Source organism: Myiozetetes cayanensis, unplaced genomic scaffold (assembly GCF_022539395.1).
Source record: "Myiozetetes cayanensis isolate MyiCay16 unplaced genomic scaffold, myiCay2020 scf18, whole genome shotgun sequence".
NCBI lineage: Eukaryota > Metazoa > Chordata > Aves > Passeriformes > Tyrannidae > Myiozetetes > Myiozetetes cayanensis.
This window is the reverse complement of record NW_026087389.1, coordinates 15,232,441-15,246,265: the sequence shown is the minus strand read 5'-3', so window position 1 is coordinate 15,246,265 and position 13,825 is coordinate 15,232,441. Positions and strand designations below refer to the sequence as shown.

The following is a 13,825-nucleotide window of genomic DNA, read 5'->3' as shown; positions in this document are numbered from 1 at the left end:
CAGCACTACTATGCTGGGTTAGTGCCAGATTGCTGAACACGAGAGTCCAGTGTGTGAAAGCAGGCCCTGGTTTTTCTCAGCTGGACTTTTCCCTCGTTTATCACCCCTGTAGGACAAGAGCCTGTTTGTGAGCCTTGCATTGACACTCTGGCAGTGATGTGGTCTCCCAGGGAAGCTGATGACAGAAGGTTTCATCTCAGAGGCTCATGACGAAGCTGTAGTTGCCTCAAATGCTCAAACAGCTTTGGGTCTTCCCTGGGCAGCTGATGTGCCGCGTGTTCCTCAGCAGCAATAATTTGGCAAGGTCACTCTGACTTAACCACAGGCGGGCGGGGGCACCACGTTTACCTTGGTGTCCCTGATCATGTGTGCCTTGAGGTAGGAGGCCAGCACGTCGCGGTGCTCCCTGCGGTGCAGGTACTTCTGCCTGTCCTCGGGGAGGGCGGCGAAGGCGGCGTCCGTGGGCCACAGCAGCGTGAGGGGCCTGTGCAGGGGGTCGCTGATCAGGGGCAGCAGCTCCGCGTCCTGTCCGAGGCAACAGGGGACACAAAGGAAAAGCCACGAGCCCCAAAACTGAACGTGCAGGTGCACTAAACCACCTCCCCCCAGAGCGGCCTGCGGGACGTCACTCACCTGCAGCAGCTTGCTGTAAATGCTGTACCCAAAGGCCTCCGCCACCTCCGTGACGTTCTGCTGCAGAGGGAGGAGAGCACGCAATGTCACTGAGGGTTCCCCCTCCAGCACCAGCAACACAGTTAACAACTGCAGCAGCTAAACACAAGTTTGTCTCTGTCACCATCATGCTGATGATTTGGCCTGGAAAGGGATGGCATTTGGCAGCCCCTGCTTCTCTGATTCATCCTGGACAGACGCTGCTATGGCAGGAGCTGGGATGAATTCCAGCACCCTGTTGTGCTGTACAGAAAATGTTATCTTCTGTATAATGCAGGATCTATAAGCTCCTAGTGCTTGCTTGAGGAGTACCAGAGAGGCATTGGCAATCTCACGCTGCAATCTGCTCCGTGCTGGAAAAAAGTGTGATGGTTGGCATGGGACACATCTCCCCACCTACATCCAGTACTGTTGTTCCCTAGTGATGGATGAGGCTCCTTCTGTTCCAAATATGGCTATGCCACAAATGCTGTCACCTTCACAAGCCAAATCCATGCCCTCAGACAACCCCTCCACAGTCAGGAACAGGGAAGAAGAGCAGCCCACACAGCCTTGTGCTGAGGCAGCGCTGCTGGGAGAGAGGTCCTGGCCCTGCCCTCACCACAGCCCTGACACTGGGGCACAGTCCTGCCTTCAGCCTCACCTGTGAGAGCTTGGAGGAGATGTTATGGTCCACCAGGTCACTTGGAATGAGGATCTGGTTGATGAAATGGATGACCCCGTTCATGCCGATGATGTCACTCGTGACCACCTTGGCTTCCCCGTTGAGAAAGATGCTATTCTGGGGGAGAGGGGACATGATGGGGCATTCACAGCCACAGCACCGCCCTCTGAGCCCTCTGTGGGCCCTGGGCAAGCCACTTGCCACAACCACAGTGGCTTCAAATGACAGCAGAAGGGACATCCTGACAGGTGGGACAGGGAAGGGAATTACCTCGTTCACCGTGATCTTTATTTTGTGACCAGATAAAGACGTGAGGGACTCCTGGGCTTCCAGGTCACTGGAGAGCAATTTCTGGCAACCCACCATGTGGTAGCGAAGAAGGTCCCGGAGGAGACCTCTGCTCTTCCACTCCTCAAACTCCAGACAGAAAACAGAGGTCACATTGGGGCACTTTGCCTTGCATGCAGGGCCCCCAGCCCCGGTGAGGGAGACCTGGATTGCCCAAGGCCCCTCTGATTCATCCCTGCAGGAAAGCCAGTCCCTCCAAAACACAGGGAACGCACAAAACACTTTAGAGCTTTGGGAAATTTCAACCAGGTTGACAAAAGCAACATTTAGGTCCTCTGAGGAAGGACAAATGACCACATTTTCCTGGAGGAAGTGACGTCTGGGATATGTGATCTTTGGGAATTGTTCCTTTATTGGGCATACGGGAGCCCAGAGGGGACATTGCCACAACTGGAGCTGTCAAACAGCTGCCAGAGCTTGGGATGGGGGGACACTTACTGTTGTAGTGTTTCCTATGAAATCTGTGTGTGGGACGAAGACAGTGAAAGGCCCTGCCCCACTGAGTTCTTTGATGCTTTCTGCCTGTGTTAGAAGAGCATTTGTGGGGAGGGAAAACAGGGTTCCAGTCAGTAAGACTCTTTGCAGAAAAGTGGGATTTACTGCACAGAGACAAGGACAAGGCTGTTTGTTACCAACCTGTATCATCCTAAAGAACACAGATGAGTCTGGAATCCTTCCAAGCTCCTGAAACAAAGAGAATCAGCTGGTGTTAGCACTGTGCTCCTCACCAACCAGCACAGTGACCTGTTCCTTCCACCCCAGGTCACTCTCCCACCCTTATGAGGCACCAGTTCTCCTGACACACCGTAGTGATCTTCCCTCCCTCCCTCACCAGCACTGTAGGCACGGGTGACATGGATGTTACAGTGACCTCTGCCTGCTCCATTCACATCACAAGTGCTGCAGGATGGCATGGACAGAGTGGAAAGCTGGCTGGTTCTGCAGTAGCTGTCTCACAACTGCCCCTTGCTTGTGGGACACCTGGAGTGCTTCACAAACCCCCTACTTTACCCTCACTGTGCTGCCACCACCAGTCCCAGGGTGCTGCCCAGAGGCCAAGGCAAAATCCCTCTCCTTACCACACTAACTTTCAGTAACAGTAGAGGCACTCAACAATTCATCTCCTTTCTTCTGGCTCCACTGTGGGGATGACAGATTTTATTTGCCAATAGCTGGAAAGGTCACCTGCTTGCCATTGTACTGGCAACAGAACTGGACACAGATTGCTGCCCTCCAGACCAGATCCCAAGTCCTGGCATAGCCACAGGGGACACCTGTCCTCATTCCACTGGGCAGAAGTGAATTGCCTTGGGAAAAAACAAAATCACTCCCATTTGCCTAAAACATGAAGAAAACAGCCCCTGGAGGTATTGCTGACAGCAGCAGGATGTTCCCAGCACAGCTCCCTTTGGAACAAAGTCACTTTACTGTGCTTCTCTCCCACAGCTGGCACACCAAACACATCTATGATTTATGGGGAGTTCGTCTCAAAGCAGCTGTTTGCGCTCCTACACCACGTGTGTTGATGTGACACTGAGATCAGCTCACCTGCACCTTACACTTGGGAGGGCAGGGGTGGTTTGCTGCAGGGCAGGGGACAGGGACACAGGAGGTGCTGCACACGCCTCTCACCTGATGCACTTTGCCACGGCAGGTGAAGCCATCTCCAACGCTGTGCCAGGAGCAGGAGCAGTTCCGAGTGCCTGGCCCTGTGTACTTGCAGAGCCCGAAGGGGCTGCAGCCTCCGTTGTTCTGCCAGGGAAAGCAAAAGGCCTCCATGGAGGGGCATCCCCAACAGTCTGAACAGCCTGTGCGAGCTCCCATGTAGGATCTGCAAACCATTTATCCTCTCCCCTCTTTAGTGCCTTAGAATAAACCTCATCCAAACCCTCAAGGGATCTCCAGCACCAAACCCTCCCATGAAACAAGACTTTCTCACCTCAGTTTGGAACCCAAAGTGATGACAAGCCCCCTGATTCAGAGGGACACTGAGCGATGCTGTGAGCACAGATTACTCTGAAGCTTTTGGGCAAAGCCCACACAAAACAGGCAGAGAGTAAAAAGCCACCTGCCTCCAACCCTGTGTCACTCTTTCCACACTGAGGGAGTGCCAGGTGACCGATGTACTCCCAGGTCAGTGTGAGAGGCAAGGGAAACCAGATACGCAAGGAAGTCCCTCCAGAATGTGGGAAGGCAGGACAGGCAGTTCCAAACAACCAGGCTAATGCTGCTCTTGCTGTTAACTACTGGGGGAAAGGAACACCTCAAGGCTGTGGCCTTCACCTCTGGTAGCATCACAATGCAGACATACCTGTTCACACAGGTTTATGGGGTTGCACTGGCTCACACCATCCCCACTGTAACCAGGAAGGCAGTTGCAGGCAACCTGGAGGGAGAACAGATCCTCAGTCTGAAACTTGGACACAGTAAAGAAAACACACAATGGCTGCACTGGATGTGGTGTAACACCCATTGCTGCAGTCATGGATAACCACACTTGTGTCCAGAACAAATACAAGCCCAGACTGCCTCCAGCCTCTGGCCAACAAAGCCATCTGCTTTCATGGAAACAGCCATCTTTTCATGCTCTTCCCAGGCAGCTTCTCTGCTATGGAAGGTAGCAAAGCACAAAGCAGGGTACTGCAAGGGACAGGACTGTCTCTAATAATGCTGCCCTATATATCCATCCTACATACTCACCTTCTTTGGGCCTGTTTTGATGCACTCAGCGTTGGTGTGGCAGCCCCCATTGCTTTCGAGGCAGAGATCAATTTCTGCAGCAAAACAATAAATTATATTAATAATAAATTATATAAATTATTGCTCAAGGCAGCTGGGACCTGGTGATCCAAAGAGGTATTGGGAAAGCAACAGGGAGAACCTTTCCACCTTGGGAAACACTTTCCTGGGAAACTGTCCTGTGGTAGCAAAGGAATGGGGTGCAACTGCAAGTTCTACTCCTGCTGCATGTGGGTCTCTAAACTGTGGTAAATGTGCCCACAGAAAATTCCATGCCTGTCTGGGTGTACTTTGAAGGCCATGAGAGGGCTGGACTCTCCTCCAGTTCCACCTTCATCTCAGAGCACCGTTGTGTGAGCTTGCCCTCACCCTCTGTCTCTGGGCCTCTCCATGACATGGATCAGAGTGAGAAACCTGGCAGGGCTCTTCTGGTTTGACACCAACACACTCATGGTTTGAGGCTGGAATCCCCCTAAGCAGGAATGATGCCTCTCTGCTATCCCCAGAGCACGCACGGAGCACTCACCCAGGCAGAGTGTCCCGTCCCCAGCGTAGCCATCCTTACAGACACAGACCCTCTCTCCTGGGGACACTTTGGTGCACACAGCGTGCACGGAGCAGCCACCATGGTCCATAGTGCAGGGGTCTATTTCTGGGACCACAAACAAGAGAAGCACAATCAGTTCAGAGCACCTGGGAATGATCAACTGTGCCAGAATGATCACTTGTTTTTTCCTGGTCTGTTTGCTTTTGACGTAGATCAGGTTTGTAATGTAGCTCTGGAGTGGTATCCCAAATTTCTACCTCATTTTGGCACAACTGCTGCACTGCTTCTACCTGGTTTTGGCATGGCCAGCAAACAGAAGAATCACAAAGTTCTAGGGAATTGAAACATCCATATTGCAGGGATTCATGGCCAAAATTGCTATATCTTTGTCACCATTGCTGTAAGATCAGAACAAATACAACCCGTTCATGTGCCTCTCTCTCCACAGGCAATAAGAACTGCCCTCCTACACTTGCCTGCCTTTTTATCCCTCTCTTGCAGGCTTTAGCAACACCAAGAACATCCTGGGTAAAGCTCTGGACTGGAAAACTTCTCTGCCAAAGCCTGGCAAAGCTCATGGTGGATGACTGAGAGGAAGAGGATTTGAGTGACCTTTCCTCTGGCAACATCCCACCGTTCATTTCCCCCTGTCCTTGGTGGACATACCTGTGCAATGGGTCCCATTCCCTGTGTATCCAGCAGAGCAGAAGCACGTAGGTAGGGAATCTGTGGAACTATTGAGGCAGCTGAAACAAGAAAGGGATAAACAATCACTGAAGGCACCTCCTGATTTGCTCAGCCAGAGGGAAACAAGTACAAGTCTGGCATGTGCAGAGACCACAGTGACCACATGAGGAACGTGCTGTGGATTTCTTTACAGCACCAAACACTCAAGTCATGCTGGCCAGGACCTGGCATCCAGGCCATCCACACATGCAGAAAGGACTTGGAATGAATTTATGCTCAGACAGACAAAATCTTTGGGAAAAATGGATGCAGCTCAGCACCAAAGAGAGTTCCCAAAATGGAACTAATATTTATGCATTTTTAATGAGTAGGCACCTTCTCCCACACCTCTGCAAAGGCCTAAACACAGAATCACCTCTGAGTATAACACTTACAATCAGACATGGATGACTCAGCCCCTCGTCTGCACTTACTTGGCCATTTGATGGCAGGTGTTATTGCATAGGTCAGTCTTGATTCCTGCGAGAGAAGACACAAAAAGTGACTTGGCATTTTCAGTTTAGCACTTGTTGGGGTCCTTTCTGCCAGCTAGAGAAAAGGACCCTGCAAAAGTCCTCCACACTGCAAGGAATGAAACAAGGACTGAACCCTCTAACTAATCCAGGCATACAGAGCCATTTGGCTTTGGCCCTTTTGAAGCAAAAGATGCTTTACATTTGCACTAGACAGGACTGAGCTCCACTCAGTTTCTATTTCTAAATGCCCCCAAAGCATTTGACTTCACTATAAAATAAGTCTTTGTGTACAAACCTTTAAAATGCCAAAGTATTTAGAAGTCCAGGTTTCTCTCCACCCAAATGCTAAACAAAATCCCAAGTCCATCCTCGACGTGTTATTTTGACATGCAGCAGATTTACTGATAATGGCAAACTACAGCCTGAGCCCACCTAAATGAATAGATCTGTGAGCAGAAAAAGCAGCTGTGCAGACCCACTGTGGCCCTTTGAAAATTCAAATGAAGTCCTGCCATCTCTTTAGGCAAGTAACAGGAGTCATGGTCAACCCAATCTGGCTGAAATGCAGCTTCTGCCTGGGAATGAGTGAGCACATTTCAGGAGGATGAAAATGTGACTGTGGTCACCTTGCTCAGCTAACACAGAATTCCTCTGGCAGCTAAAGAGGATCACACGGATTTCTGTGCTAGAAAGGCAATGTTACACCACAGGTCCCTTCACACTCACGTACTCTCTTGGCAGGTGGGGCCCTTCCACCCTGGGAAGCAGTCACAGCTCCCGTCCCCTTGCAGTCCATCGTTACATATCCCATTGTCACAGGCACATTCTGCAGGGGAGATACAAACACTCAGCACTGTCAAACCAACCAGCTCTCTCAAGCAGAGAGACCTGCTGCCATTTTGCTGGCTGCTCTGCTCCTAATCCAACTCATCAAAGTGCCATAAAGAAAATATCACAGGAGTATCAGCTCCTGCTCCCTCACTGCCAGGCCAAAAAGCCCAGGAATAGACCACTCGACTCTACTTTCTGTAGAGGAACATCCTGGTTTTGGGTGGCAACAGGATGAGCAGCACAGCACAGCACATGCTTTGGCTTGAGGATAAAAAATGGGGCCACTCCTCTGGCTGACCACCTCTGCTCACTCACTCACTCACTCACTCACTCACTCACTCACTCACTCACTCACTCACTCTCATGGCCTGCCAGCCATTTGCCTGTCTCAGAGATTTTGAGATGTTTCTCCCTTCCCACCACCCCTCCCAAGAGCTGAGACGTGGCCACTTCTCTCCCTTTGCAAGCAGGACATTCAAGACAAGCCATTGGTGTCACCTGATTTGCAGTCAGCCCCGTATCGTCCCACTTCACACATTTCACAGGCAGTGCCGTGGAAACCCTCCAGGCACCGGCACTCTCCACTGCCCTGGATGCCATCCTGGCATTCCCCGTTCCCAGAGCACCACTGGCCTGGCTTCCCTGGGCACATCTCGCACATGTGTCCGTAGTAGCCGGGGCAGCAGACAGACCTCTGGAAAACCAACAAGAACAAGCTGGGATGAGCCATCCTGTGCAGCAGGACAAGGTACAGCTTTACTGTACAGGGGAAGCTGCTCCATTCCTTTAACACAATAGAAATTATTTCTGACAGCCCATGAAAGAGCCAGGTGTGTGCACAGGTAAGATGGAGTGAACACCCCAAAATAGGGTGTTCTGTTGCCCAGAGCTTTGTGCAAAGGTCTGCATGGCCCTTGAGCAACACTGGCCCTTTTGGTGAGTAACTCAGATGTTTAGGCCATTGTCCCTGCAGCCCATTTCCTTCCTGTGTCCCCATTGTGTCTCTCTGTAGGGCAGAGAGAAGCTGATTTGGTTCCAAAGCCTAAATTGACTGCTCTTACTTCTTTCTGCATCTACCCATGGAGGGAAGAAACCATGATGGGACCAAGTACAGATGAAAATAAACATCTAATGAAGGGATGCAGAAGTGCCCAGTGAGGTACAAGTGCTGACTGAAGCTCTCCCTGGGAGTACTGTACGTCCAATTCCCTCTCTTCCTTCTCTTCAATCTCCCACTCCCACTAAACTTGCCTGGGAGATGCTGCAATACCTATAAGACCTCAAATTCATGCAAGTCTTCCTTTTACCATTTCCTTTTCAAGTGTTTATCCCAGACACACACTTTCACAAAACTGGTAGGGGCTGTCACTTAATACAAGGTACAAGACCTTCTGCTCCTCCCTCTGATTCAGCTCCAATTAGTCATCAGTTATTCGGGAAGGCACATGCACAAGGAAAATACCATCATTTATGCCTCACTTCCTTAGGAAACCAGGCTACAAACATTCAACTCCTTCTCTTCCTGTGCAGGACAAAACGCAGAGCAACAATACCAAAGCAGCAGATCACAGTCCATCACTGTGCAGACATTCCTGCAGGTCTGGTTTTGCTCCAGTGCCCTCCATCTCCAGGATGGAGAGCGACTCCCAGACAAGCCCGGCCTCAGTTATGCCTTGGCACAGACGCAGCCAGGACCTCAGCACAGCCTGTGCTTGCACAGCTGCACTGCTGATACCCATCTCACTTTTGTCAAAGTGAATCAGAGGCAAATGCTTTTCTCACCAGAGAAACTTTTGCACAGGTGAAATGGCAGCCAAGTATTCCTGCGTCCCCAGAGCGCAGCTCGCAGCGAGCGAGGTTCTTGCTCCCTGGCAGTTCCTGAGGGCATAATTAACACACAGAGAGAAGGTATTACAATATTTAGGCAAACAGTGTAGGTTTTGGTTCATATGACACTGTTCTTGTTTTGTTTCCTACAGGAACAGCCCTAAACATTTGAACTATCCAGAGCTGAGACCAATGAGGCATCTCTGGGTGTGAGGTCACCACACAGAGTCAATTCTGCCACCTGCCAAATCCTTGCTACACATGTCAGTCTGAATAATGAGAAAAAAGAATTGGAAAATTTTGGGCATAGCGTAAAGCAGTGAAGCCTAAGAAGCCAGATGTAGCTGTTAGGCAATTCACAGCCAGCATGGAGATGAGATGCTTAGTTATTTTCCTCTCTGGAAATGTTTGTCACTCACAAACAAGCTACAGGCACAACCAGCCCATCTGTGTGAAGAAACCAATGGTCCAGGCAGGGAAATTGCTGCTGGCACCTCTAAACTGGCTTTCCTTGATGGTGATGTGGAAAGAGTGAAAGAGGGAAAAAAAACCCCTCCCTTGGTTTCTGCTTTCTCTTATAAACCTTGGTAATGGATGAGCCACAGAGGACTCAAGGGCACATTTTTTTCAAGATATCATCTATAGAGAAATAAAAGGACATCAAAGCACTATCTGCAAACAGTCTGTGAACTATCACATGAATCAAAGACTCACCACAAGAACTGATCCAGGAGGACACTTGATCCCCTTCTCACACTTGCCGCACCTTGACTAGGGCACAGAGAACAGGACAAGTCACATGTGTGCCCTCTGCCCACGTCACACCATGACACTAATCCTGAATTACAGCACAAATGGTGCTGTACTGGCTGCTGGCTGCGACAAAGATGTATTTAACTCCATGGCTCAAACCACCAAAAGAAGAGACCACATGCTACCCCTTTCCTGAGCCTCTGAGCTGGGTAGGGCTTTCTTTAGGCCTGGAGTTCCTTCATGCAAGGCTGGGAGTCCCTGCATCAGCCTGCACCAAGGCTGGCACTCTGAGAGAGCCCCAGCAAGGGAACTGAATGTGATGAGCACAAGAGCTGCAGATCTGTTGCATTAGAAGTACAGAATCTGAGTCTCCAGGATGCCCCATTTCACGTGAGGCTCATCTGGGGTCAGACCACAAGCTACCGTCTCATCCATGAGGAGAGACAAGGTAGGTTGCCTGTTACCCATCAGTCTGGTTCAGCAAGTGGAGAAACCCTGCCTGTGGGTGTGGTGGTCAGCTCCTTGGTCACCATCATTACCTTTTGTATGGTGGTGGTGTTGGCAGTGCAACGATTCTTCTGTATCTGGAGCACCTGCGACACCCCCACCAGCATTCCGTTCTTGGTCTCGAGGAATTTTCCATCCAAAGGAATATTGTTGACAAACTTCTGCAAAGCAGAAGAAAACAGCAAGAAGAAAACTCCTTCTGCAGGGATTGCTTGGCAGCTCTCAGACAGTCACAGCAGTAAACTTGCCAGGGTGTGGAAAACAGAAATGGGTGTATCCAGCCCCAGCCTCAGGAAGTGATAGGTCAAGCCAGATGTGGCAGAACAGTCTGCCTCCCTTACCTGGGTGCTGTTCTGGTAAAACATGAGCCAATAGGAGAGCCCCAACATGCTGTTCTTATGAACTCCACTTCTCAGGTCTGTGGGCAAGAGCTTTTCTCCCAGTACAACGTGGTACTGCACTGTCGCGTTGTCCTAAATCCACAAAAATACAAATGTTAGGACTATTTTGACTTCCCCCCTGCAGTTCAGTCAGAGGTAAGGCGTAAGAAATGTTCCTAAGCCTCTGGAACAGTTAGTTAAGCCCACAGAGCCTAGTAACTCTATCTCAGGTGACTGATCACACAATAATTCTCTTACTTGATGAAGCCTTAAATGTTTTCTAGAACCTTCCAGAAGTTTGAAAATTGTCACAGATGTGCCACAGCCAGCCAGGAAAGGGAATATATTGTGTCACCTATCCACATACTATTCTAATCAGCACTTGAGTCTTGATATTCTTTTCAGATCCCATTGCAACACCCCAGGAGATGCTCTCATTTCTGTGCCACGTTTCTCCCAGCTTTTAGCATCAGATGTGTGTCTTCTCTCCACGGTGGATCAGTGTACATATTCAGACTGCAAGCAGGCAGTGAGCTTACCAGCTGGGTCACATTGGCAGCACGGCAGTACTCCTCAATGGAATTATTTCCAGGAACAAAAATGGTGTATTTTTCAGACGACTCGATCTTCCCAGTGAGCTGGTATTGCTAAAAAATGTCCACACAGGAACATTAGTTATTATTCTTATACTCGCTAAAAACCAAACCACACACGAAATCAATTACAAAGGCAAGAGGAAATGCTTGAAAGTGGAATATAGAACTTCTGCTCAGTCACACCCATCTGATTGCTTGCTCCTCATCCTGGCTGATTTAAGTGCACCTTCTCACCTATGAACAAGCCTTCCCTTTCCTCCAGGTTTCTCTGCCCTGTACAGGCATGAGAGCACCTGCAGCAGACAGGTCATCTTCCACTGCAATGCGTGCCAGTAATCTAGAGATCTACCTGTAATTACACCCCTCTTTGGCTGCTCAAAAGAGCTTTCCTGGAAGATTCCTCACGAATGGTAGGAAATGGGTGATCCCCCTTTCCTCACCAGGCAGTCCAAATTTTGGTCCACCAGTAGAAGATAAGGTGGGAAATTTGCTCAAAAGACAGTCCTGGCAGTGACAGCAGAGCTCACCTCAGCTGCTTACCTCTAGCAACTCCTTGAATGTGCTGAATGAGGCCACAGACTCGAGCTGTTCCTGCAGACCAGGAGGACTCGGGGGGACATCTCCCGAGGGTGGCAACAAAACCTGTGGAAAAAACGAGTTCATAAAGCAGGGCTGGGCAAGGGACCCTGTGGGGAGTCACATCAGACTCCTGCCCTGCAAGAAAGGCAATTAGAAAAGGTCTCATTTTAAACAATTCTGCAATAGCCTGGACACTTCTTCTGTCAGCCAGGAGAAGGGAACTCCCCTCCTGCTTGTCCTGGAGACAAATGTTTTAAACATTAAACAGTGCTGCACAGGAAACATCTGTCAGGACTGGTGATAACTTGATATATTTTTGCCTTTATGTCCCTTCCTAACTGTCCAGACATGTGTTCCTCCTTGGCCCCACCACAGAGGCTGCAACACAAACCTGCTGCTACAACGGCAGTGTTTGCCAGTGTCGTACCTTACTGAGGACATGGATAATGCCGTTGCTGGCAGGGATGTCACTGACAACTATACTTGCATTCTGGATGGTTAATACCTGCAAAAGTACCACAGGGAGAAGGAAAAAGATTAGAAATTGTCAAGTAAGTGCAAACCAGACATATTTTTCTTTCAATCTCTTTCAATTCTTGCACACGGTTAGTGTGGATACAGGCTTTGAAAGATGTCTGTGTTTGAGGGCACCAGTATCCAGGCTCCCCACTGGATACAGCAGCTCTTGAACAGTTAAATTTGAGATGGGTGCACGAGCCTTATGTAAGAAACCCTTACACTGCTCGTGGTGTTTATCTGCCATCTGGTCTGTGGGTTGAGAGTGGGTAATTCTGGCCTGTCGTACTTTTTGAGCTTTTCAGCAGTGAAGACACCTTCGAGAAAGTGGGCCCTGAAGGGAACAAAGGCAGGTAAGAAAAGATTAAGGAACTGTTGGTAATAACAGGGAGATAAGACTGTACCACCCAACATTCATATCTCTGATATGAAGTAATTAAGCATGTGGAGAGAACAATGGAGGGAATTACTTGTTCTGATGCCATCTGTGTCAAAAATCTCTCTCTGAAAGTACATGAGAAAAACCCCACTTCCAATGGCTTGTGGTCTGTTGTGTTTTTAATGCCTTCTAAGTGCTTTGTCTGCTGGATATTTAAATTTGCTTCTATATTTATCTCTAGATAACTCCTTATTGGTCATGTGCAAGCAGAAATCCAGTTCGTGGCTCTGTTACTGCTGTTTGGCAGAGTAAAGGAAAAGCAGGAAGCTCCTCATACCTGACTAAAAATGGCAGCATGTAGGGAGTCAGCCAGAAATCTTTCTCAGTGTCACTCAAGTTCTTGATAGCTGCCTCTGATGGCACCAGGACAGTGACATTGGTTCCTGCTGGGATGCTGAAGAGAGATTTCTGTTGTCCAAAGCACAAAAATGAACAAATAAGACACTCCACTGCCACACCTTTAGTGCAAAATACAAACAACCTCCCCCTCTCACAGTCGTACGAAAGGGATGTGTAGGAAGGCAGCACGTGCTCAGTAGCACAGCAGGCTCTCCTGGCTCTCCCAGGCACGACTGCCAAGGGCAAACCCACTGTTTTAAGCCTCACTTTTGTACTGCAGTTACCCTTCAAACCCATTCGGTCATAGCCATAAAACCTTTCTGAACCCTCAACATCACTCTTAGGGGAGGGACCATTCCTGAAAAAAGCAGTGAATGCTGCAGGACAGGTGAGCTAAAGCTGAGTTAAAGGCATTTCCACAGTTCATTTTCACATTAAAGGCATTAAAGTGCATTTAAAGGCATTTTCACAGTGCATTTCCACAGACTTGCTGCAGTCTGTGGAGTGTCTCTGTCATTCCCACACCAGAGACAGGGAAGCAGTAACAAGAAAAGGTACAAACATAGAGTCTAACTTCTCAAAGGATGTTCTTCTGAAAAACAGTATTACCATGCTACCCTCCTTTCCCTTCTGAGCTGCTTTTTGATGGCCAGGAGCTACAGATGGTACAGCCATGAAAATGAAGTGTAACACAGCCCCAGCTCCCTCCTGTGCTAGAAACAAGGCCCCCAAAACACACCCTCACTGTACCACGAACTCCACAGCTTTCCTACGTGCCTGCTCTGTAACAATTTCTCCTTCACTGCTTTTTTTGGTTTTGTCTAATGAAAAAGATAAATGGTCCTCTAAGAGCAGCGTTCAGACTTCACCCCTGCAGATCTTACCC

General features: G+C 49.3%; 1 protein-coding gene across 2 annotated transcripts in view; it reads right to left on the bottom strand.

The window, feature by feature from the left end:
• The window catches only part of STAB1 (stabilin 1), a 52,475-nt gene that overhangs the window by 8,757 nt on the left and 29,893 nt on the right, over nucleotides 1–13,825 (bottom strand). The window contains exons 30-52 of one of the 2 annotated variants that reach the window (XM_050313304.1): nucleotides 12,878–13,008; nucleotides 12,384–12,495; nucleotides 12,073–12,150; nucleotides 11,607–11,708; nucleotides 11,010–11,117; nucleotides 10,432–10,563; nucleotides 10,123–10,251; nucleotides 9,545–9,601; nucleotides 8,786–8,881; nucleotides 7,502–7,697; nucleotides 6,903–6,998; nucleotides 6,131–6,176; nucleotides 5,637–5,716; nucleotides 4,950–5,075; nucleotides 4,385–4,458; nucleotides 3,996–4,070; nucleotides 3,317–3,436; nucleotides 2,321–2,368; nucleotides 2,123–2,206; nucleotides 1,607–1,753; nucleotides 1,316–1,453; nucleotides 634–693; nucleotides 349–525 (exon numbers count right to left, since the gene is read on the bottom strand). In XM_050313304.1, the coding sequence (XP_050169261.1) occupies nucleotides 349–525; nucleotides 634–693; nucleotides 1,316–1,453; nucleotides 1,607–1,753; nucleotides 2,123–2,206; nucleotides 2,321–2,368; nucleotides 3,317–3,436; nucleotides 3,996–4,070; nucleotides 4,385–4,458; nucleotides 4,950–5,075; nucleotides 5,637–5,716; nucleotides 6,131–6,176; nucleotides 6,903–6,998; nucleotides 7,502–7,697; nucleotides 8,786–8,881; nucleotides 9,545–9,601; nucleotides 10,123–10,251; nucleotides 10,432–10,563; nucleotides 11,010–11,117; nucleotides 11,607–11,708; nucleotides 12,073–12,150; nucleotides 12,384–12,495; nucleotides 12,878–13,008 (2,412 nt within the window). The remainder of the gene's footprint in view (nucleotides 1–348; nucleotides 526–633; nucleotides 694–1,315; nucleotides 1,454–1,606; nucleotides 1,754–2,122; nucleotides 2,207–2,320; nucleotides 2,369–3,316; nucleotides 3,437–3,995; nucleotides 4,071–4,384; nucleotides 4,459–4,949; nucleotides 5,076–5,636; nucleotides 5,717–6,130; nucleotides 6,177–6,902; nucleotides 6,999–7,501; nucleotides 7,698–8,785; nucleotides 8,882–9,544; nucleotides 9,602–10,122; nucleotides 10,252–10,431; nucleotides 10,564–11,009; nucleotides 11,118–11,606; nucleotides 11,709–12,072; nucleotides 12,151–12,383; nucleotides 12,496–12,877; nucleotides 13,009–13,825) is intronic. The other variant, XM_050313305.1, reaches the window with a different exon arrangement.